We start from the raw sequence: 25,080 nt of genomic DNA on the forward strand, positions 1-25,080 counted from the left end.
GAAATTTATAGGAGAACAATAGAATTCTAATTTGGTAGATTTAGATTTTCAGAATATAAGACGAGATTAAATTAGATCATTGCGGGCTTTACCTTGTTGGGCTTTATTTCTATGGACTACCCGTTAATGTATGAGTGCGAGTTTTCCTAGGTGGGAGCCCGTCTGAAGTCTGGACTTTGCGAGAGCTCGGCTCGGGAGCTTCACCGAGACATTTCCAATTGGCGAGATATCATCATCTGTGAGGTCGGGTCGAGACATGTTTTGAGATCGACATGGGAGGTCGGCCACAACTTTCTGTGTCACGTTTACAGGCGTCTGGGAGGTCGATCGAGATGATCTAATATATATATATAGAGATATGTTACCCTGCACCCTTGGGTGCAGGGTCAGCTGGCGCCCACATGTGCATTTTCTTTTTTTTTTTGAAAACAACGTTTCGCCACGGTTTTTCAATATCCGTCGCTAATAGCGACGGATTTTAACAAACCGTCGCTAAATGTCTAATTTAAAAAAACAACGGACAGAGGGGGACAGAGGGACATTCACAAAATCGATTCTCCCGTCCAACCTACCGCCCACAACACAGAAAAGTTTTAGAGAAACACAACACAGAAAAGTGAGGTTCAACTGAAGGCAAATCTTACATTCCTTTTTATTCATAAAAATTGTGAGGTTTCAAGCAAACTGTGCTTTTGAGGCGCACGGAAAAAATTTTATTTGAACCGCACTTACATTCACACATACATCAAACCAAATTTTTATTCTAACACTTCGATTTACATTCACGCACATATTTTTATACCCGAGATTTTCTAACACATTCATGCACAAATTCTACCGGGAGTATGAAATTTTCCGACAACATCGAGTTACCTTCGGATTTGAGGCGCACGGAAAAACCTTGCACGAGATCTCCAGATTTGCTTTCAGTTGAACCTCACTTTTCTGTGTTGTGTTTCTCTCAACTTTTCTGTGTTGTGGGCGGTAGGTTGGACGGAGAATCGATTTTGTGAATGTTCCTCTGTTACCCTCTGTCCGGAATTTTTTTATTTTTTAGTTTTTAGCGACGGTTTTTTACATTCCGTCGCTATATCGAGGAATTAAAAAAACCGTCGCTAAAAACTAAAAAAAAAATAAAAAATATCCGGCCTGTAACGCCACGTGGGCTTTCGCCTCACGGGCCGCTCAGCAAATGGCGCCCAGGATCAATTTCGTGTATATAATAATAGATATATATATATATATATATCTATAATATATATATAATTTTTTATATGGAACACGTCACCGTATGTAACTTATGTGAAAATCAATAAAATGATTTATGGATATTATTTTTTTCAGTTTTCATCTCGTCCAATAAAATAGCATTATTTCATTGATCTCATATAGTTATGTATATATATATATATCTATAGTTTTATATTGTTTATTATAAGTATGAGACCTTTAATAACTAAATTAGAGACACCAAAATATTTAATTCTATAATTACTTTTCTTATCCTACTAAAAATCTCCTCAAGTCACTCTATATTTTATATCATGAAAAAAATCTAAACAAACTTATATTTTAAATCGAACAATTTTTTTAAATTTAAAATAATTTTTTATTAATTATTTATTATTATTTTATCAAATTAAAAACAATAATAACGCATTGAAACGATTGTATCTTTTGATTTCGGGCCACAAATCATAAATATCAAAACTATATTCACGACGGTAAACCTTCCTGTGCGCTCAAATTCTCGGCCTTCCCCCCACATAAAACCCAAGTCCACACTTCTCGTCAGTTGTAACCCCACTCGACGCTACGAACAAGGGACGGGACATTCACTCTCTTCCAAGCCTTTTCTCCATTCGCTATAGCTACCAAATCAATAGCAGCAGCAGCTGTATCCGACGACGTCAATGGAGAACACCGGCGGGTGGCGTATGGCGGGGATGGAGGTGCCTCTACTCAGCACCGACTCCATCGAGTGGGTTCAAGTCTCCATCCCATCTTCTTCTATTTCGAATCCCACTACTTCTCAAAACCCAGTTGCCAAAGACTTCGCCTCTTGCTGCTCCATCGGAGATCCCCCCTCTTATTTTATATGGTAATTTAACCCCTTCTACGCTCTCTTGTGTATGTGTAGTTCGTACTTGTGTTTGTTTACAAGCTAGGAAAATGCTACTAGATAATGCTTATATTTCGTGCTTATGTTATTTTTTTATTTTTACAAGCTCTAGAATGCTAAAAATCCTGTCTTGGATCTTTTTTCCAGTTGATTTTTGGAACTGCTATATTATGCTGTCAAAGTTTGATTTAATGGGTTTGCAAAGACATTTCTATTGTTAAATGAAAACTGCTGTCTACCCAACTGAATTACACTAACGACTCCTATGAGAACGACACATAAATGACATGAATTTTGGCTTGGACACGACGACTGTGACGGTGCAAAAACAATGTATTTTTGGTGCCATATTCACCTACATTCCAGCGCTCGTTCTTATTGCAACCATGGTTTGGAAGGAATGGTATCCGTGTGATGTCTCTCTTTCAGCTTTATCACAACGTTACGAAAAGATCACAATTATTCCATACATTTTTCGTTAAGTAAAACATCATTATGTTTTTCAATAGAACTTTAGAAATACACTAATGTCATACCATAACTACAAGTCTACAACCGTTCAGCATATGCTAGTCTGAGACTCTCATGGTAATATCGGCAGCTTTTGCTCCAAGCTAGCATATGTTTTTCCATGCTGTTACATTAACCATTTCCTGTTATTCACCTTGTGCTTCATGCAATCCCGATTATTTTGTTCTCATTGTGATACATCTTTGTTGTGACAAGATCTTTCGTGCAAACCATGGTTGTGGTCGATGATTCAGGTGGACTATGAAGTCAACCTTGCAATCCCAAAGTGCCCATATTAATGGTTCTAGGGATTTAAAAGTTCTGTTTGGATGGCCCTTGATTCACTTACAACTCTTTCGTCTGGCATAATTATTTTTTTCTAGTGTCACTTGTGCCTCTGTTCATTGTTAAGCAAAGTACAATGAACTGGTGCTAATCCCCTATCTCAGAGAGACATCCGTATTTAGTCCGCTTTCAAATTATCAGGACATTTAAGAAATGTGAAGCGTTTTGTGGATATGGTCATATGGATAGTATGATGTGTACTTGATGGGGACTGTTTTTAAAGGATTGTTTTATGAAGCAATTAGTACAAAATGTGATCGCCTACGCTACATCATGTCTGCCCAAAGCAAAGATAGTTGTGAAGTAATTTTTCTTATTTCTGAAAATATGTTTTTATTTCATTTTTTCTGATATAGGGTGTCACTCAGATCTCTTTCATGTAATCATAAGCAATTTTACCATCTTTTCCTTTTCACTTCTTTTTCCTTTTGTTTCTTTATAGGGTGGAAGAGCAAATCCCCCTTCTTTCTATTTGGGTCCTTTGATATCCTTCTTCCGTTAATATTGGGTGATTGGGTGAAAAATACGGTTAATTAAGAATAAGATGTTAAATTGAGATGCTTCTTTGTGTTACCCTCTTGTTACCTCGTGGATTCTTACTTCAGTTCCAATGACAATTTTAATTTTTCTTGACATTGCCATCTGTGTAGTTGGTTGCATATTTTGGATTAGGCATCTGGGGTATCATAGTGTTCTTCTCCTGGAAATTTTTGCACCATCTGTTTATGGCTTCAAAATCTCATTATGTTTTATGATCTTGTTCTCCTTTTGGCTTCTGCACCAAGTAGAGATGATCAACACCACCTTCTATTCCACAGGAAAACCAGCAAGAGCCATTCAAATATTCTGGAGCTTGTGGAGTTGTCCAATAACAGTGAGATACCAAGGATTGGACTTCGACTAATTTTCCCTGACACTCTTTTTCCATTTGCTTTTATCTGCAAAAATGAGGTCTTTCTTCTATCTTATCTTTAATTGGTCGATGTTTCCTTTTGATTGTTCATTTTTATTGCCAGGTTTTAACTGATGCTTTCTTGTACATGCAGGAAAAGTTTACTCCTGGAAATCATTTTTTGCTTTATGCTCTGACAATGTCAGGAATTGCATACCTTATTAGGTTGAGGAACGATTTTGAATATGGAACTTCTTCTTCTGTCCCAACTGATGAGATACTTGAGTATAACACACAAAGTCAACCGTACAATGGAGCAATAAAAGCCGTTGCAGCAACAGCAGGTTGTCTTGTAATTGGAAGGAGTGATGGATCTGTTGGTTATTTCCAACTTGGCACAGTCGATCCAAGTGCTCCAGGTCTTCCGGAGGATCTTATCTTTCATTTTATTCTTATATCACAGATATCATCTCCATTAACTGTCAAACTTCATCTTATTTTATTTGGATCCACTATGATAATAATCCGAGATTGTCTTTCTGATTAGAAACTATGTCGTGTTTGTGCTGTTATTGAATCCAAAATAATTCTGAGCAGTTGCTAATTGTTCGACTACTGATTTGTTTATGTACTCTGCATTTTTTCAACTTATAATTATGCTATTAATCTGAACACTCTTCTTGATGCGGTGTTTAGGCTTTGTGTCTGAACTGCGAGATGATACTGGCTTTGGTCGGTTGTGGGGCATATTATCGAGGTACATTTTCTCATGTCTACTTGATTGCTGTTCCACGAGGATGTTTCATTTCTGTTCAATCCACTAACTTAACTTCATTTGCTCTTGTGAAATAATGTTGATCTGTTGCTTAGCTTTCTCATTTTTCTCTCATGACAAAAAACTGTTCTTGGATTAGGTTTTGACTTCTCCATCTCTGTTCCTTGCCCTTCCTATCATTTTTACTAACTTTATCATTTTTTAGAATTTTCATAGCAAATTCCAGGTTTCTACTTGATGATTTGATTTTCTTCACATATTATTTTATTTCAATTGAAGAGATTGGATATTGGACTGTTTATTTATTCACAGAAACTTATGGCAAAGGTATAACATCGATAATAAAACAATTAAAAGTTTAAGAATTTATAAATTCATAATGGGTTTATTTTTGAATATCTAAAAACAAGATACAAGATTGGCCATTATCAAAATAGTAGAGAGGAATGATGGTTGAATCTTAAAGATAGCACATTTATGCTCTCACTTTTTTATGACTAGAAAGGTGATAAATGCGCGAGAATTTACAAATTTATTAAAGAGATGCATAAAAAACCAAAAATAGGATGATTAAAAGGGGGATGGAGAAGTTTACCTTGCGAAGCAGACATAAACTTGTTATATCACATTGGGAGCCGGTTAATATTAATATTTTTTAAAATATGATATACATGATTGATTTAGGGGGTGGAACATGATATGGAAGGGGCTCATTGGATAGAGAATCTTGAACCTATCTTCGTTTCTAATTTATTTAAAGTTTGAGCACCAAAACCTTGTTTGTTTTCTGATTTTACTTTTAGATATCATTCTTCTCTACATTTCTTTTGGTTTATGGAATAATTTTCATAAATACAGTGGTGTTTTATGAAAAGTTTTGGCTTTAAATTTGCTGTAATGTTAGGTCTCCATCTTAATTTTGCATAGAACTAAATTTTACCACCTTGTTTAATTTCTCTTGCTCATGTGTTTACATTTCCCTGAAGAGGTGAATTGGGGAAATTTTGTCGCAAACATTAATATTTCTAATTGATGAAAATAGCTCATAAATTTTATTTTTCGGGTTAAAAATATAACTGTGAATGGGAATTTTTCATTGGAATTTTAGACAAACTAAAAGACAATAAGCCTGAACTTTGCATTTAGCTGGTTGACACAGTACCAATTAATTGCAATACAACAAAGGAGGATCACTTGGATACATATAAAAGAGTTTCGAAATGCTCAAATTAGGAGATGTATTTAAGTTTAGTTAAAAGCGAACTTAGGAAATAATTCATTGGGAAATCTCAAGTAATGAACTGTTACTTACATAATCATTGGATGTCCACCAAATCTAAGTTCAAGGTGCAGCTAGGTTTAGCCCTTGCACCTAGATGCAAGCCAAGGCACAGCTTGTCAATGGAGCATGTGCTTTGGTAGTGGAGTACAAGCCTTGGTTTACTGTAAAGCTCAAGGAGCCCTTTAAACACGCCTTAAATGTAGGATGATGACTTTAAGGTAAATTGTAAGGTAATTTTCATTAATTTTATTTATAGAAAAATGAATACTTGTTTTACTATCAATCAATAGTTTGTGTCTGTCAGGTGATATGTGGTGGAATTTTCTTTACATATTTAGATTCTAGGACTAGGATATCATGTCGCTTGAATGGGATGACTCAGTTACTCTAAACCATGTCAAGCACTTAGGTACTTTTTTTTTGATAAGAAACTTACTTATATTAAATTGAAATAGTTTTTCAGTTACATGAAGTGGACTAGTGGTCCACTAAAAGCAAATATAGACTTCTGTAATTTACTGCATTTATTATTTCCATAAATGAAAGTAAATAGCTTGGATCAATTCTTTTGATTCCATCATTTTTTTTGTGGGTATCTGCATCAAGTTGAAAAGTACTTAAAAGTTTATTTGCAATCAAACCGAACTACTACTCCATGGTTAACTGTAGAAGTGGTTCTGCCTTCTATTTCTCAAGTAAAGCCCTTACTTTTGTCAACCAGAACGGTTTTAATTGTCATTCAGGGGTCCAACGCTAGCTGGTGTACAGGATTTAGTAATATCAGAGGTGCACCAGAGAAAACTACTTTTTGTGCTTCATTCTGATGGGTGTTTTCGAGTTTGGGACCTTTCAACTCGTGGTAAAATTTTTTGTAATATGATGACAGACCAAACATTGCCAGGTACGTTCTCTTTCTTATATCACTTGTCTTATTGTTAATATTATCGATAATTTTGACTTTGCTGTGGTTGTTGAAAATTTGATCGGGAGTATTAATCAAAACTTCCCCTTTGTTTGAGGAAATCTAAATCTATAATAACCAGAAGAGGGATGTAAATTTTTTGCAAAATATTTTGGCTTAAACTCTCGGAAACCTGCTGATGAGAACCTCAAAAATAAACTGGCAATACCGTGTATCAATACTACAGGCAACGGTCCGTACGATGTCTACAATTTGGCTTGCTCACCACAACACCAAATCAAGATCCCAGAAGCTAGGCTAAGATTTGACTTAGAGAATAAGAAAATTAAGATGACACAACCGTTATGCAGATAAGGATTTGCCACAGAGGAGCATCTCTTAACAAGAGATGAAATACCCCTTGTCACTAGCACAAGCTAGAATCTAAATGATGTTTAAATCTGACCTAGCCTAAAGTGGCTTTCTAATCCCATAAGAGCCTAGCCTGCACTTGGGGCAGTTGAGCCATAACAGTTTCATTATTGATATTCTGATTCATTATTAACCTATGTTAAATGAAGCACGACATATGCTAAACACATCTACATGGAGCAGTCCCCATCACTTCTCACATTTTCCTTTTGATGATGAAATAGAATATTACCAGTAGAAGACAAACATGCATTACGAAAGCTGTTGAGAAATTTTATAAAGCTTTTTGCCAAACTATGTATTGATGTGTGTCGCTTCATGATGATTATGAGAAATGTACTGGGTTTTGCACGCCAGAGGGATATAGGGATGTTTTTTGAGGATGTTTGGCATGAGTGGCATCTACCGTTTGTAATTTCTCAGATAGGGTTATTTGATTTCTTCTGATTGTTGGCACTTCTTCTGGTTAGTGTCTATAGCCGATTTAGTGTAATGGTGTTTTCAGTCCCATTAGAGATCAAAGAAATACATTACAGAGAAAGACCTTATCACATTATTTGGAGTGGACCTGTTATGACTTATTTTCTTATGGTCGTGATTTTATTTTTAGCTTGCGATATGATTATAACATGACTTTTGTTTAATGCTTTCAGGTGCTTTGGTGAGGCTGTGGGTGGGGGAAGCTGATTATAATACAGGCATAATTCCTTTGGCGATTCTGCACAATCAGCATTTGGTAGATGGAGAAAAGGTGACAAGACCATGCTTTTGTATTGTTAGCTTACCTGCTATTATATCCAACCTGTATCATTCTTGTCCGACCTTTACTTTTCCCATCCAGCTTCCAGCCTCATTTGCATGTTGACTGTCTCTGTTTTTCTGAATGAATGTTGGTTACTTTATATGTTTTACCTTGTATTATTAAGTGAAAAGTCTCGATTTTTGTTGTGCATTCTTTCTCTATCTGCCTCTCCAGGGCAATCGAATTACCAGGTAATTTAAGACCATAATGTTTGGAAATATTGAGGGTTTTAAAAGCCAAGTTTGCGATAACTAAGTTTTTCTTAATGTGAGGTTACTGTTATCATGATTTTAAATTTGTCGAGGTGTTAATAGGATGCTTGACCAGTAACTTAAGACCAGATCTGTCTTTTTTGTCCATGGTCTTTTGATAAATTTGTTCGGGTGAGTTTTTAATATAGGGATATCTGTAGTAATTCAAGTAGAGAGCAGTTCTGATCATTGTAGTTGGGAATTTGAAGCAGAGAAGAACTGATTGGGAAGTATGGAAGAAACTGCTATAAAGAAGATGGAATACTTCACCACACTAAGGGTTCAAACACAATCATGTAGAAATAGTTCAATAATTGCAGATAAGGAGATAACTAAGATATTTTGTAAATCTATGGACTTCCAGGTAAAAAAAATTGTTTTTAAAGTTGGGGAGTTTGATGTTTGTGCACACAGAATCCTTACGTCATTGGGATAAAATTACTGATTGTGTTGCATGAAAAGTGTTTTGATTAATGCTTTACAGCAACTAACCTGTTACTGTATAGTAAAATATTAATTTAGACTTCTTTAGATTTTCAAAATATTTTTGTCTATGAATGTAACTGGTTCGCTCTTTATATTTATGTTACTTGCTCTGAATGACAACTTGTTAGGGAGATAGCACGGATTCAATATTTCTACACGGTCTTCGGTGTAATGCCGGAGACAGGTTAACATTATTTCTGGAGCCTTCATTGAAACAAATATCATTACGGGAGGTAATTAATTCGTCAGCATCTAGTTTGTACTGCTTCTGATAAACAACCTACTACTTCATGCATTTTCTATTCGAACTTTCTCAGGGTGAACCTATAGATATTTGTCTTACTTCAAACAAATTGTGGATACTCAAGGAAGATGGACTTGTACTGCACAACTTGTTTTGTGATGACGTCAATGAGTAAGTGCTTGGAGCGTATTGGTTTCTTTTTTATACACTGGCTACAGTTAACCAGCACATGTTTTGCTCGTATAATAATTTTTTTCACTTGATTGAATTTGTATGGAATTCATGATGACATTTTATTTGTATTATTTTGGCATCTTTTCTTGAATAATTATATTATATGTTTGCGCTTCAATTACTGATACTAGATTTTGTGTCAGGGGATTATCATATTACTATCAATTGCAAGAAACATTCATTGCGGACCTTCTGTTTCAGAGTTCTGAGCATTCTTCAGCAGATCTTTTTTCGCTTGCATGTGCAGCATTTTCATCTTCCAAGGTGTTATAAGCAATTTGATCTGTTGATCTATTTCTGTAATTTGCGGTCGTTAATTTTGAATTACCCATCAATATTCACAATTTGCGGTCGTTAATTTTGAAGTACCCATCAATATTCACATTTTAGTTATCTTTCAATGAACTTTTGTTCTGCCATGTATTTAGTTTGTCACACAGTGATGACTGAAGAGAAAGGGTAAGCAAGAGGTAGTAAATTACAAAAATACCAACATTTGTCGATTTTGTTGAGCAAGTAGGTTATATTAATAATAAAAGAAGTAATGTTAACTGTATTGGCTTCGATTATTTCCCTAAGATAATTTACTGAAATGAAAGTTGATGAACCAACATTCCTGAAAGCTTTGCCTCCTCATGTAAGATTATGGTAAAGAGTCCATTTTTACAGATCCATTATTTGATTTATGGTGTTTCGAGAAATGTGTTTTTGGGAGATTGATATTGAAAAATACAATGCAGCTTTGCTTTTTTTTTTCGGGGGGAGAAAATTTTTATATTGTTTATTTTTTAATATTGTAGGTCTACCATGCGAAGAGTTATTGGGTTAGAAACGTCACATAATATGATTTTAGTTATTTTAACATGTATGAGATATTTTAAAATTATAATTTGAAAAAAATAATTATAAAAGGACAGTGTATCTTGTTTCAATATATTATAACAATATGCTATACTTAGGAAGTGGTGAAAATTGAAACAAAAGTGATTATTATGTTGAGAAATGTGAAAAATGAGGTGAAAGTATTTTATGAAAGAATAATGAAGATGACAAATTTGTTGACGTACCTGCGGATATCTTGAAATGTCCACCTTTTGTAACTATTATCTTATTATTCTATTATAATAGCGTTTCTTGTAAAAAAAATTAAGATGGCAAATTCTTGGTGTTATTTCCTGGGATGGCGAATCCTTATGTGAAATGAATCCAAACAAAGGCAAGTCTTCTCTGACATGGGATATTATAATCAGGATAAACAGGGCTAGCTGAACGGATGCGTGTTCTAGGTTTCCTCTTGACATGTATAGCTTGCCTGATATATATTACGTGATTTGTTGGCATGCTGAAATCATATACATGCTGTGCAGGAGGAAGTCAGTCCCAATTGTCTCTTCTGTTTTGCTACGTGGGCTATTTTTTCCTGGTGTTCATTGCAATGCTGTTCTCAAGCAAACATTTGCAGATCATAACAAGCACTTCACCTGATTCTGAATTCAGTTTGTTCACTACCAATGGATTAAAAGACGAAATATTGTCACTTATTGAGCATCAGGTATTGGGTTTGATTCTGTTGTCAGTTTGAACTGCAAAATCTGAAAGGCTGTCTTTAGTGGAAATAACCAGCCTTGAATCCTGGTTCATACCAAAAGTACACTGTATTTTGTTTTGCTAAATGGTTGGAGATTCAGGTAGTTATTTTGGAGCTAATAACATTGTACTTTATTGTAGGGTGGTTATGAAAGTCCTGTTTCAACTTTTCATTGTTGGAATAGGTTTTGCTCCCGGTTTGTGAATAATTGGTACAAAAATAATGCCGCATGCGGCATGTTCATTGATCCAGTCACAGGTGCAATTGGCTTAGTCAGGAGTAGGACAATATCTATTTTCCGTGGTTTGGTGGATGCAGAGCATATTATCTACGGTATAATAGACTTGGTATCATCTATCAATTTTTTCACTGAGCATTTATCCCTTCTCTTTAGATAACTATTCTCTGCATCTAATTTGCTTTTGCAAATTAGATATGGTTTAGGGACTTGTCCATTTTGCATCGTTTTCTCAACTTTTACTCTGCCCACCAGGTTCCTTAGATGGGCTGAAGCATTTCAGCTATTCTGGCGATGAATTTGACTTGGAGATTCAACTTGATTTTCTCAAATGTGTGCATGATGTGAGCCAACAGTTGGGAAAAGCTTCATCAGCTATATTTTATGAGTCACTTCTATGCAGACCTAATATATCATCTGAGGATGTTATTCCTCCGTTTCTCAAGATTCTAGAAACTGGATATAGTTCTTCAATTGCAGCTCTACATATATCAGAACTGGGAGCTGATGCTGTATCAGAGAAAGAGTTGTCTAATCAGAGAAACCTGAGGAAATTTTCCACAGAAATGTTTATGTCTCTCCATGCTTTATGCTACAAAGCCAACTCTTGGGACAAGATCTTGGATGTTGCTGAGAGATACTTAAAGTTTTTGGTGCCTCAAAAAATGGTACTTGATGTAGATTTCGAATCAGTCTTCAGTATAAATTGTTCTGCTACGGTGCAGGCTACTTCCCAAATTGCCAAAGGGATGTTTGAATCCGCATTTGATGTTCTTATGCTGTTAAACTATATGATTAGCATCAGTGGGCAGGTTAGTCACATTAACTGCATTAGGGATCTAGAATTACAATTCTCGTACCTCACTTTTTTCAATCGTATTATTTCATGTTACGAATTTTCTTTAAAAGTATAATTTTTGGTTTGACGCTTGGCCTTTTTAGAGGGCAATGATTTAATTACTGTCATGCTTTCCAAGGAGTTGCATAACATGGGTAATCTGCCATTGGAAATGCGATGGTTTTGCATTGGTGAAACCTCAGAAAAGCATAACAAAATAATTACATTTTGATCCCTCGAAACAACATATTTTCATGTAGTTTGGTAGCAAGGACCTGTTGAATTAATTTGAGGCAGATTTCTTTATTTCCTGGTCATTACATTTACTTTCTTACAGCTTACTTGATATGTATTCATCAAAACTTAGGCTTCTGCCTTTATAACTGATTTGAGCAAACCTGATTCCTAGCAGTGTTTATACCTTATCTTCTAACCAATCAGTTTAAAGTAAAATAATAGGCATGGAAGAAGTAAATAGATATTCTTAAAATTGTCCCTTAAATGTGTTTTTTTCATGAGAAATTGCCTTTTTCTAGGGTATGGGTTCTTTTTTCGATGAGCATAAATATTATTAAAATACTTAAAATTTACAATTACGACGGGCATACCCAAGGAATGTATCTACCACATCAAATATTCATTCCAGCATACAAAATGTCGCATTTTGGAAAGTGCAGAGGAGCATGTATCAAAATGTCACATCTAATATTAGTAATATTGTTATGTTTCTTATAAAAGAAAATGTATTTCATTTGTCATAACTCATAAGATTGTTTTAGGATTGGCGTCCTTAAATGGGGTCGATATGGGAGGAATCAGGAATATAATTCATTAACATTAGGTTGAAGTTATAACCATTTTCTTAGCTTTTTGACCACGACGCATGTTAACATTCGTTATGTACTTGTGTATCAGACCATGAAAAAGGTACAAGATATCTCCCTCACGAATAAACAAAAAGCCTAACTTATTATAAACCAAGCCTGTCTTTTTATTTACCTTGTAGTATTGTTTTTGTTCCTTGGAGAACACATTCCTTTTATGAAGCCCTTTTGTTTAAATACTTTCTTATCATTAGGTAGCTTTTACATTTACACCCATTATGGTAGTTTCTCTGGGGATAAAACTGAGGCTGTGTAAGGGGTATCTCGGTACTTTATTATATTAGAATTTTTTCTGTATTTAATTAGGCTTCATGATATAACTACTCAAAATGAAAGGAACCATCACGAGTAGTCCATTCATTACTTCACAAAATTCACATTGCTGGCTCTATTTTCCACGAAGAAGGAAAGAATTGTTTGCGCAAGATGGCATTTAGAGTTTTACTTAATGTCAAAAACAATCCTCCTTCATTTTCTTTTGCAGATAAATATGTCTCATTCCCATGTTTCAAGAGTTAAGGTTGAGTTAGTTCCAATGATTCAAGAAATTATTACAGAGTGGCATATTATTTATTTCTTTGGGACTACACCATCTGAATCTCCCTTAGTTGAAGATTTTAGCTCTCGGCTTTCATCCTTACAAATTGGTAAGGACTGTATAAGATTTCAAAATGTCCTCTCATTTTTCACATTGCAGCTGCTTGGTAGTATACTAATATGTGATTATTGTAAATAATTAGTACTAGTATTATTTGAATTTGTGGTTCACATGCTGTCTTATTGATGCCAAACATTACTGATTAGCATTATGGTAATTGAGGTATTATGCAACTGAATTGCAGACTCGTTAGATTTCATCCTGATTCCTGACTTGTATTTTTAGCAGATAGCAATGTCGATAGAAGGCTGTGGAATGGGAGGCTTGGGAAATGTGAATTTTCTCTAGCATTTATCCTATTACTGAGTATGCAAAATTTTTTGGGAGATCTGAAGCATCTTTATCTAACTCGGCTTCCAAATCCCTGTAACTTGATCAGTTTAAGTCTGGAATTTACAAGCTGGATGATATGGGGAAGAGCTGGAGAAGAATCTTCTGTGTTCTTCAGCAATTCGATTGATCTTGCACTAATCTTACTTAGACATGGGCAGTACAATGCCACTGAGGTTTGTTGCTTTGGTTTCTTCCATAATTGTACTACATTTACCTACATGCTCAGGTTTGATCAAGATTTCTGAAATATTTTTTTCCGTCTAGTATTTGCTCAGTTTAGTGGATTTTTATTCGCGCAAGGAGAAAATCTTTGAAAGCCTTCAGGACATCGATAGGAAAATGCCTACGCTTCTTCATCTTCTTGGATGTTGTCTTGTTGCCCAGACACAACATGAAATGCATGTACCAATTAAAGACAGAAATGCCTGTGAAGCTGTACGCTGCTTTTTCAGGCATGTAGATTTCTTTGTAAACCATGATTGCTGGTTAATGTAATCGGAAAAAAAGTGTTTTAGATGTAAATGTTGGTTTAATTTCTTGCTCCCCTGTACATGACTCTCTGTCTGCAACTTGTTAGTTATGCTTTTCTGTTGTGCTCATCCAGCTTTGTTTAATTTTGCTTTTTTTCTGTTGTAGTAGTCCTTCGCTGGATTTTCCTACAAGGTGTTTTTGGTTATCTTTGATTTGATTTCTTATTTATTTTTGCTATAATTCCCATATATTGTTGCATATCTACATCTATTTTTGATTTTTTTGCTTAAATTTCAGTCAATTGTAGTTTGCGTTATCTCCATCAAACCTTCTCAAGGATCTAAATTTTGAACATCAATTTAATTTCTCCTAGTCGATGGGAAAAAAGGAGAGCAATAGTTATATCCTTCAATTTTTGTTTTCAGAGCTTCATCAGTTAAAGGAGCTTTTGCAGCTTTGCGAAGTTTGCCACATGAGGCAGGATGGCTGCGAGTTGATTTCAGTTACGTGAAGCAGTTAATCATTTTTTTTGTGGATTCTTTATCGTGAAAGATTCACATACATGCAATTGTTTTATTAAGTACGCATATCTCTTTCTCGCAGGTAGCTTTACCTCAGCTGCAGCATGGAAGCTTCAGTATTATCAATGGGTGATGCAGCTATTTGAACAGTTCAATATGAACGACGCTGCCAACCAATTTGCTTTGGCCGCACTTGAGCTGGTTGATGAGGCTCTTCGCCCTGTAGATAGCAGCTCACAGGAGCATTCTATGGAATCATTGTCTAATGTAAAGGGCCGACTTTGGGCGAATGTTTTTAAGTTGACGTTGGATCTTAATAACTACCACGATGCATATTGTGCAATAATATCAAATCCAGATGAAGAAAGCAAGAGTATTTGTTTAAGACGATTCATTATAGTGCTTCATGAGCGTGGTGCTGTGAAGGTTGTAGCTATTTCCTCACCTCTGTATCTACATTTTATTTTTTTGCTTGTGACTACTTTTCTTTGTTACCAATTTTCTCTTTATTTTTTTAAAGGTTCCTCATGTTTAGAAGTGTCGGAAACATCAATGAACCAGAAATCAAGGATTATGAATCTTGAAATCAGAAATTTTGTTAATTTGATCTCTTGGTTCCTTAATTTCTTTCAATTGATGTCTTGGTTCCTTAATTTGGTTTATAATGTAGTGATACATTTACTATTATTTAGTGAATCAATGAAAATAATTATTTTTTCAACTATTCTCTTGAGAGTACATAATGGAGATTGGAGACGAATATTGAATTCGGCCATTTAACCTTCCTGAGCCAAGTAACCATTGCTTGCTTATTGTTTTAGAGGTTGTTTTCCTTTATTTTCACTGTGTACATGTTTTAATCTTCATCCACATGAGTGTTCCGTTCCTATCATGTTTGTTATCTCTAAACAGTCTCTAATTCACCTGTTAATATTTGCTTGTTCTATGTTCCAAGTGAGAAGGTTAAAGTTTACTGCAAAGTTCTCCCTTAATGAGGTTCAAGATATTGGAAACTTTTTCCCTTCGATTTTTTAATGGGAAAAACCTATTTCAAATGATGGTGCATTGAACTGAGATGTTTTCAATGATGCAAATATGCCTTAGGAATCAGGATTCATTTTGATGGATTTTCGTTTGCTCATTGCCCACAGATGCTTTGTGATGGCCAGTTTCCATTGATCGGTTTAGTGGAGAAGGTGGAGCAAGAGCTTGTTAGGAAGGTTTGATATGATTTTTCAAAAACTGGAATACTTTGTTTAGGGTCATACTAGACGGACTAATGTAATCAAGTAATTAACATATCTGCTCTGCAGGCTGAGCGTTCAGATTTTTCAACAAAGCCAAACCCTTTTCAGTTACTTTACGCCTTTCAGATGTACAGAAATAACTGGCGTAGTGCTGCTAGTTTCATATACATGTACTCCGTGCGATTGAGAGCTGAAGCAGCGACAAAAGATAATCAGTATAGGTCTTTGGCTTTGCAAGAGAGATTGAATGCTCTATCTGCTGCTGTTAATGCTCTGCAGCTTGCTCATCCTGCGCATGCTTGGATTGATTCTCCTATTGAAGAAACTTCGCATGACAAAAACAATTATCCAAATAAAAAGGCTAGGCTGGTTGAGCAGGAACCATGTAAAGTATCCGATACGATGAACTTCTGAGTATCAACTATTTGAGCAAATATACCACATTTGTGCTGAAAATGGTTTCATACACTAATTCTGCATTTTTTGCTAAGCCGTGTGGTATATTTTGTCAATTGCATCAAATAAAGTTGTTGGTTTTTTTTTTATCGAAGGAGTTAGTTGCTTGACTTATTGTGCACCATAATATGGTCTCGCAAAAGCTGCTAGGCTGGTCTCACCGATAACTTTCCTACTTGTGCCTTTCTACTTGTGTTATTGATCGATCACAATTCCTTGTCTTTATTCTTATATTTCAGCTCCTGTCGATGATTCTCTCCCTCAAAAGTCACAATGTTATTTGGATGTTGAGAAACTTGAAAGTGAATTCGTCTTAACATCAGCAGAATATCTGCTCTCATTAGGAAACATAAACTGGACCTCTACTGGTATGTTTAAACTGGTGACACTTATTTGGAAACCGCAAAGAATTAATTTTCTTAGGCTTTCCAAGTAAAAGCTTTCCAGGTCAATCTTTGTTTGAATCCTGCACTTTATCTTTCAGGATACGAGAAACCGTCTTCCGAGCTTATTGATCTGTTGGTTGAAACAAATTTATATGATATGGTTTTTACAGTGATATTGAAGTTCTGGAAGGGTTCTGCTTTGAAAAGGTAGTACTCCTAGCTGTCTTATCATGTCATTCTTTAATGATGAGCTGTTGAAGTCCCTTGATGTCTTTGATGTTCTAAAATGATTAAGGTATTTGATACTGTTTAGGGAACTTGAAAGAGTCTTTATGGCCATGGCATTCAAATGCTGCCCGAGCAAACCAGTCTCCTTACTTCTTGGCCAAGGGTATTAAACATAATTTTATATGTTAATACTGATTCTTGTTTTGTTTTCGACGTTTTGTATAAGTGCAGCATCTATTATATTTCTTTCTGCTTACACCTATTCAATTTTATGAAGTCAAAATATCTCAGCGGTTAGATTGAAACTTATCAATAAAGTTTTGTTCCCTTTCCGAGCTTGTATATATATGCATAGTTTTGATGCAGACAACTGATAGATAATATGTCTGCCTTCCCCAGTAAAGATCGTAGAACACATGGCCTTTTGTTGACTTCAGCACACCACAAGGCTGTTCAGAATTCAAATGAGATGTTTGCACCAGGACAACAATCTATAAGCGGTGGCCATTGGCTAACACTTGAACTCTATCTTGTCCGTACTTTTTTCCTGTCATTTTGTTTTCATTTGAATGTTCTATCTTGGCTTAGCTAATGTAGTGGTTTTCTATTTTCTCATAATAAACTGCTCTTTTTCTGTTAGTATATTGTTAGCTGCTCTTTCCACCACATTGAACGGTCATTGCCTTCTGATGTTAAACTTCAGTTCAACTTCTATATTCTGAATTTGGCGGAAAGTTCAATGTTTAATTAATCTCATAAAGTTTTATGTTGTTAATGTGCCTTTACTCTGACTGTAAGAGATTGAACAACATAAGAAGTTGCAAAATCTCTCCTATGCAGTGCATCTTTTGCCACAAGCACTGGACACAATGTTTTGACGATTAAATACTTATTGGCAGTTACATAGTCTTCCTAGAAAGTTTCTTTTTCCAGATTTTTGGCAAGCGGATTGTGATTTCAATATTTTCATTTAGATCAAGAAGATTCCACTTGTCTTAGGATAATGCAGTTTCCAGCCAGTCATTTGATTCCTCTGTGATTTTTTGGACCGTCGATGACTTGACATTGTTGAAATTCCTTTTGAACCTTTTACTCCATTTATTTTCATTTTTAGCATCTTTTTTTTTCAAAAAAATTATTATCTCAAACTGATTTACGATTTCTTTGGCTTGCATGTCAGTGTGGTTTTGGCTGGGAGGTGTTCTATATGAAATTGGTAGTAACTTGCCTGTGTGGAACCAATATTGAATTTTTTCTTAAGCACTATTTGTTTGGGTTATCGACTACAGGACAAGTACATATCTTTTCATCCGAGATTACCATTAATTGTTGCCGGAGCACTTCTTTCAGCTGATCCTCAAATTGAGTTACCTCTTTGGTTGGTTCGGCTTCTAAAGGTAACTTTGGCATAGGATTCTGCTAAAGGATCAAGTAATATACTTCCTTGATACATAATTAAGTGCAAAATTTGTTAAGTGAACACGTTTGAAGAAACTAGTACCTTCATGTAATGGGTGTAACTTTAACAACATACACATTTAGATTTATAAATTTGTGTCTTTTTGAGATGTGGCCGATTACAGCAATGGTACCACAATCGAAAGCTGGATGCCAGTTCTTATTATGACAAAGTAAATTGCCAGACTTCTTCAGAAGTTATTGGATCTAGAATGGGTGAAGTTGAATAATTTATATAGGCAGATAATAACTCATTATTTGGTAGGCTCAGCAGCATCGTGTTTTTGTTTGTTCCTTTATTGGGAAATAATAAACCCATAAAGCAATTATGCTGTTATTTCATAATTTTTCACATGACAGGGTGTTCGAACTGAAAGTAGTTTTGGAATGACCGGAAGAGAGTCAAGCCCGGCATCATTGTTTTGCCTGTATGTTGATTACGGCCGTTACGTGGAAGCGATTAATTTGTTGATTGAGTACGTTGAAGCCTTGGCAGCAGTTGTAAGTTATCCATATTTTTTCCTGTTTAGCAGTTGGATCTTGAGGTTATTGCCACATTTTGCTGTTATGTTCAGTCTGGTATCCAATATATATCAGCTTTTGTTTAAAAATTCATCTCCTGGACCTTGAGAGTATTGAAAAAATTCTTTGTCAACTTCTGAGCTCTAGAACCTAGGTTATATTTAGGCATTTTAGCGGTGACTGAATTGGATCTGGTTAAACCGGTTCCAGGGTGTAAAGTAATGGAACACGACCAATCTGGGAATATACGGAATTGTACTTCCAGATTTACCAGATCGGATTAGAACAAAACAAATTGAACTGGATTTGACTGAATTGCTGACCAAGTTGGAATGGAATGGGTTAGCATAATGTGGAGACCAGATTGAGTTAATTTTTTTTATTCTCAATCAATATGTACTTAAATATTTTATCGATCAAGAACTACAAGTGAAACAATAAGTCATTAAAAAGTAAATAAAATTCTTACAATAAACTATGTTATTATTGTATTGCAATAATAAATTAATAATACAAATTGGTTTGGATTGGTTCAGAGTTGGATTCGGATCAATTTGGATGTCTCCTTGTCAATTAACTAAAAGCCAATCCAATCGAAATAGAATATAGGATGTGGGAACCAGAGTGTACCGAATAGGTTTTAGATCAACCCAATCCGTTAACCATCATAAGTTATATGTGGATGGACTTTCAAGTATAATTCCAATCTGAGAAATTAGCATTCTTTGGATTAGCTCTTCAATGCAGCTTGCTCAACTCAAAACCTCATAATTCAGACCAAGTTTTTTGCAAGTTCCCTTCAAGGTTTTTTTACGAAAGTTTTATCTGACAAATTATTTCTTATTTCAATTGAATGGTTCAAAGCAGCCATACATTTTAGTGATGCATTTTTCATTTGTTCTTTTTCAAATAATCCTTATAGGCTTATACTATATCATATTGGAATCCGAAAATTTAGGTAACTTCAGGAAAGATGACATGAAACGTCATCAATTTTATTGGTTGAAATTTCACATTGACATGCATTTTTTAGTGTGGAAATTATGTCTAATAATGGGGTGATCTGGTGGAAAGGGTGTAAATTAGGATATTATTTCCGCCGCAATAGTCCGTAAAGCATCTTTTGAATCTCCACTACATCATGGACCTTTCTTTCGCTTGAGATGTAGGTCCTTGATTGTCAAATTCCATTCCATCCAGTAGGCCTCTCTCCTTATTATGTCTTGGGTGTGACAGACATTCTCTCTCAATCTGTGGTTCTTGTTTTATGTCCACGACTCGTATATACACCAAAACTAAATCAACCATATTTTAATTTAGCAATCGTGGGTTGAAAAAGTAGCATCCTGGCAGAGCTTCTTATCAACAAGTCTGTGATTGCCATAGACACCACTGGATTATGGAAACCAAGTTATGATTATTTCATTTCAGTTCTTTTTGGCTGGTGTATTTCTAGTTTGCTTATACACCTGACAAATGATGGAGGTTCATGTTTCTCTACATTTATGTGAGGAAGCACAAGTATTTATGCAGCTGGCATTATCATGATGGATATACTCCTTCGTAAAAAGCTTAATTTGCTAAGAACTTAAAATTTTGAATATCTGCAGCGACCAGCTGATGTTATCCATCGTAAAAAGCCATTTGCAGTTTGGTTTCCATATACTTCAATTGAACGTTTGTGGTGCTTGCTTGAGGAATCAGGTTAGACTGGGCCACAGGATTGATCAGTGTGAAAAGCTGAAAAAGTTATTGCATGGCGTGTTGTTGAACCATCTAAATCTTGTAAGTTCTTTATTATACTACCCTTTTACACGTTAGCTGGATTGTGTGTGTTAGAGTTGGGATGCTCGCTGTTTGTCATATGCTATGATCGTGTGAATTTGTGAAATTGTCAATAGTTAAGGTGTTTGGTGGCTAAAAATAATAAAACTTTTAATGTCTGTAGCAGTATATTATATGAGTATGGTACCAGTATTCACCTCATAAATTGGTGTGGTGTCAGCTGATACCATATTATACCTACTTGATTATTTTGAAGGGAAAAAATCAACCGTGTTACCGAACGATGATGTATAAAATGGTTTTCTACAGTGATCTCTTATTATTGACTGACATGATGGTTGTTTTGTTAATTGACAGCTGAAAGTGGACTCCGATGATGCTCGGTCTTCTATAATTTAGTGTATCCGTAGTCTTTCCTGCTGCACTGTGAGACTTCCAACCATTATCTATTCGGTTGGTCGACCTGGAGATTTTGTGGTTGAAGGCTGGATGAGTGTAATATTCATTTTGTGCATTAAGTTGTATTTATTTTCTTTTTGAGCAAGAGGTGTCCCGAGAAAGGAACTATAACGTACTTTGAGGCCGGATGTATTTATTTGCTGGATGAACACTTGCTGAGATCTCAATAGATGGAAAGTCACATATGAAAGCAGGGCTGTATTCGATATATCAGCTCTTTAATTTCGATGCATCTCAAGTGAAGTTATGTTGACGGACACTTATTTACTCCTAAATTCACTCTGTTTTTAAATGGTCTATTTTCACAATTCGTTTGTACTATTTTGCATTAATTAGTTCTCCCGCTGACATAATTAAATTATGTTTATGACTATCTCTGTCCTTTTTATGTCTATATTTTTAAAACATCTCCCCTTATTCCATATCCAGAAATGAGTTTTTTTTAACACCAAGGGATGGGTTCATTTCATTAAACATATCATGAGTGTACAAGAGTTTTTATAAACAAAGGAATAGAGTCATAGTACTCCGTGTCAGTCCCATAATTTAAAACCTTGTGTGCCGAAAGGTGCCTACATTTTTAGCTTCTTCTGGGTGGTGGCTTACAGTGACTTCAAGTGGACGTAGGCAGGCATCCCTGCTAGTAGCAGCAACTTTAATTTGAGTCAAATTCGGATTATTTTTTTTTATTTAAAATTTAGCTCTAAAATATATTTGATTTTGGAATATAATCATCAAGAGAATTCATTATAGAGTCTCGTTTCCAATAAAGATAAAAAGGTTGCAATAAAAAATGAAAATATCAAACTCAAGATAATTCATTATCAAGTCTCCATTACTGCAACACACCCACCCACACATACGCGGGCGTGTAATAAAGTCAGTTGCTCGGAAGTCGATTTGTACCCCGAAAACATGAAGGAAAGAAAATTGAAACAAAACAAAATAAAGATAGAACGAATACGAGCATTCATTTTGCTGTATGACAGTGTAAAGTGTTGCACCAGACAAGATACATCGTGTAGAATGACAAATCAAAGAGACATGATGCAGATAAATAGTGCAACTTTCCATAATTCAGCTTTTAACATGTTATCTTGAATCTGTAACCTCAGCATTCATCAGTTCTAAATGGAAAAATGAGATTTATCAGAATCGATTATTTATTGGAATGTATTTCCAGCCACGAGAGCTCTGTAACAAAAGCTTATTATGGCCTCCACTTTCTTGGAAGATGCACTAAAATTCGCCCTCTTTTTTTTTTTTTTTTAAATCTTTCGAATATTCCAAAACATCCATGCACCAATATGAATAGAGTTACTGAACCTGAATGACTTCGAACTCGACTGCTCCATCTTGTTAGCACCGTACAAAGTATTGAAGCCGCTTGATAAACAAAAGAGCAAAAGACACTGTCTTCAAGCTTGGCTTAACCGTGCTTGTTTGCAATCCCACATCAAACGTTTAACATAAGGCCGAAATATATCCTTCACACTCGGGTGACTCCATTCTATTGAGTCCCACCAGTCTTGGTCTTCTTTTCCGGTCCAAATCTGTAATAGAGTCGGAGGATGGAGCACATAGAAAGGAAGCATCTTTAGTTTATATCATTGAAGCAATTTATTGCATTGAAGCAGTATAATGTTTTGATACAATCACATAATATTGTCTCCCTGCAGATGCTTTTTAATCGTGGTAACCATTTTAAAGAGATTCTTCTCAACTTCGGTATGGTAACTATAACTCGATCATCGTGAGAAGAAAAATACAACATTGAGCAGGGACTGATGCTAGTTGGTTCTGAGTTATTTTTTCCATCATTCCCTATTATTTCCTCCATTTTTGCACATTCAGAGATATAAATCTCCTCAAGGTTGCTAAGATTGTGCAGCAGCCTTAGTGTGCAGCTCCCTTATTTTGTTGCAAGATTTGATGTGCAACTCTTTCAGACAACAGAAGGTGCCGTACAGAGGTGCAACTGTCACTACATCATATTTTATGATAGAAATGAGATTAGGTAACATATACAGAAGTAGTCTTTCGAGGCTTTGGAATGGGATGCAGCACGACACTTGTTCTCCTTTCATAGGGTCGCTGGGATTCTATCTTGAAATGCACTCAACTTCATCGGATTGGTTGAGTCTAAATATTTTCAAGCTCGTTAAATAATTCAATGATGGGAAGATATCTGATAAGCAGCTATTCAGGCCAACACATTTAGATATTACCAAATGTTGCATGTTCAGTGGCAGCAAAATTTTGTCTGCTATCCCTCTTCCTCTCTTAAAGCAGTATCGTTTCAAAGTCAGCAGTTTACAACTTAATATCTTTTTGTTCAAATAGACCATTGATCCAGAATCGGACTTACCTACTGAAATATTGTAGAAGTTATGCTTCCCATGTTTTTGTTGGGATATGGTGAATTTGTTGAGATCGTGCACATCACAGAACGATCCTTGAAATCCTTCCAACTGTTTCAACTCTTCCATCTCTTCTCCTCTCACTTGAAGATGGTCAGGAACAATAAGGCGTTCCAGAATCCAGAAGGGAGAGTTCGCAAATAATCCAGCTGGTATCATTTCGAGACTGCTCATATCCCCCAAATTTAGACACTCGAGATTGATCAAATTTTGCATGCCTGGAGGCAATTCTTTGATTTGAATCTTGTTGAGATCAAGTTCTTTCAGCCCCGTGACTTCGTCAGAGGTGGCAAATACTTGAGGTCAAAACAATATGCTAGTAACGGTGCATTAAGATTTCCCAGTTCGGCAACGGAATTCGGTAACACCTGAATCCAAGTGTAACTTAAGTCTACAACTCGAAGACCACGCATGTGCAGAAAAACTTTCTGGAATAACCTCAAGCGGTTAAAGCTACAGAAGAGTACAGGGAAAACCTCAGTTTCCATGTCATCCTTCCCCATTGAAAATTCTTTCAGTTCCTCTAATGCATCTCTCCATTCATGAATGTCTGTGACACCTCTCATGCTTCCACCCATCGTTATAATTCCAAGTGGCAAGCCACGCACATATCTTTGCCACATCTTTTGCAACTTTTTCTGTTTCGTGAGAAAGTTTTGTGCCACTACCAAGTTTGTTCAAGAACAATTTCCAAGCTTCCTCCTCACATAGAACATCTACTTTTATGTTCTTTTCACAACCCATTCTATCACAAACATCTACCCATCTACTAGTTATCAGCAACTTGCTTCCATCTGTTCCAAGTGAAATTCCTGTCTTCTCAATCTCAAAATTCTTCCACACATCATCCAAGATCATCACAAATCTAATCCTCCTCTTTAGTGCCTCAAACAATCGTGCAGCTCTATGACTTTCATTATCTTCATTTGAGAGATCTATGTTCAGAACATGGGCAATGTCATTCTGCAATGGTGTTTTGTGAGACATCTATCCAATACATATAACCATTGAATGTAGGATCGCTCAGGAGTTTGTCGTGAATATGCATTGCTAGTGTTGTTTTACCGACTCCTCCCATTCCATATATGCCAATTTGTAAGTCACCGTCATTCATCAACCACCTCCAAACAGTCTTTAAATTTTGTTCTAAAGCTCGTTGGCCTCTCCATTCTGCGGTCACCAATTGCCTTGCCTTCGTCTTGCAAACTTCAAGAAAAAGCCCCTCAGCAAATTTACCACATTCAACAAGTTTATCAACCTCCAACTGCATCTCCTTGCTAAGGCTTCCAGATATAGACAGGAATTAAAGGTA

General features: G+C 35.7%; 1 protein-coding gene and 1 pseudogene across 1 annotated transcript; one reads left to right on the top strand and one right to left on the bottom strand.

The window, feature by feature from the left end:
• Positions 1–1,708: 1,708 nt before the first annotated feature.
• LOC140826892 (nuclear pore complex protein NUP160) lies at positions 1,709–21,574 on the top strand. The gene is given in 29 exon segments (XM_073189430.1): positions 1,709–2,101; positions 3,796–3,928; positions 4,024–4,288; positions 4,566–4,626; positions 6,670–6,827; positions 7,913–8,010; positions 8,927–9,031; positions 9,116–9,213; positions 9,420–9,542; positions 10,647–10,758; positions 10,760–10,828; positions 11,005–11,197; positions 11,358–11,914; positions 13,309–13,471; positions 13,711–13,988; positions 14,080–14,267; positions 14,712–14,788; positions 14,890–15,233; positions 15,959–16,027; positions 16,121–16,439; positions 16,750–16,878; positions 16,995–17,103; positions 17,210–17,287; positions 17,491–17,656; positions 18,414–18,521; positions 18,943–19,083; positions 20,715–20,807; positions 20,809–20,889; positions 21,247–21,574. Coding segments are annotated over 29 exon segments (4,545 nt in total). The 5' UTR covers positions 1,709–1,913; the 3' UTR covers positions 21,289–21,574.
• A 1,002-nt stretch (positions 21,575–22,576) lies between these two features.
• LOC140828315 (probable disease resistance protein At1g15890) overlaps positions 22,577–25,080 on the bottom strand; it is a 2,741-nt pseudogene continuing 237 nt past the window's right edge.

The sequence above is a fragment of the Primulina eburnea genome, chromosome 3 (assembly GCF_022965805.1).
Source record: "Primulina eburnea isolate SZY01 chromosome 3, ASM2296580v1, whole genome shotgun sequence".
Taxonomy (NCBI): domain Eukaryota; kingdom Viridiplantae; phylum Streptophyta; class Magnoliopsida; order Lamiales; family Gesneriaceae; genus Primulina; species Primulina eburnea.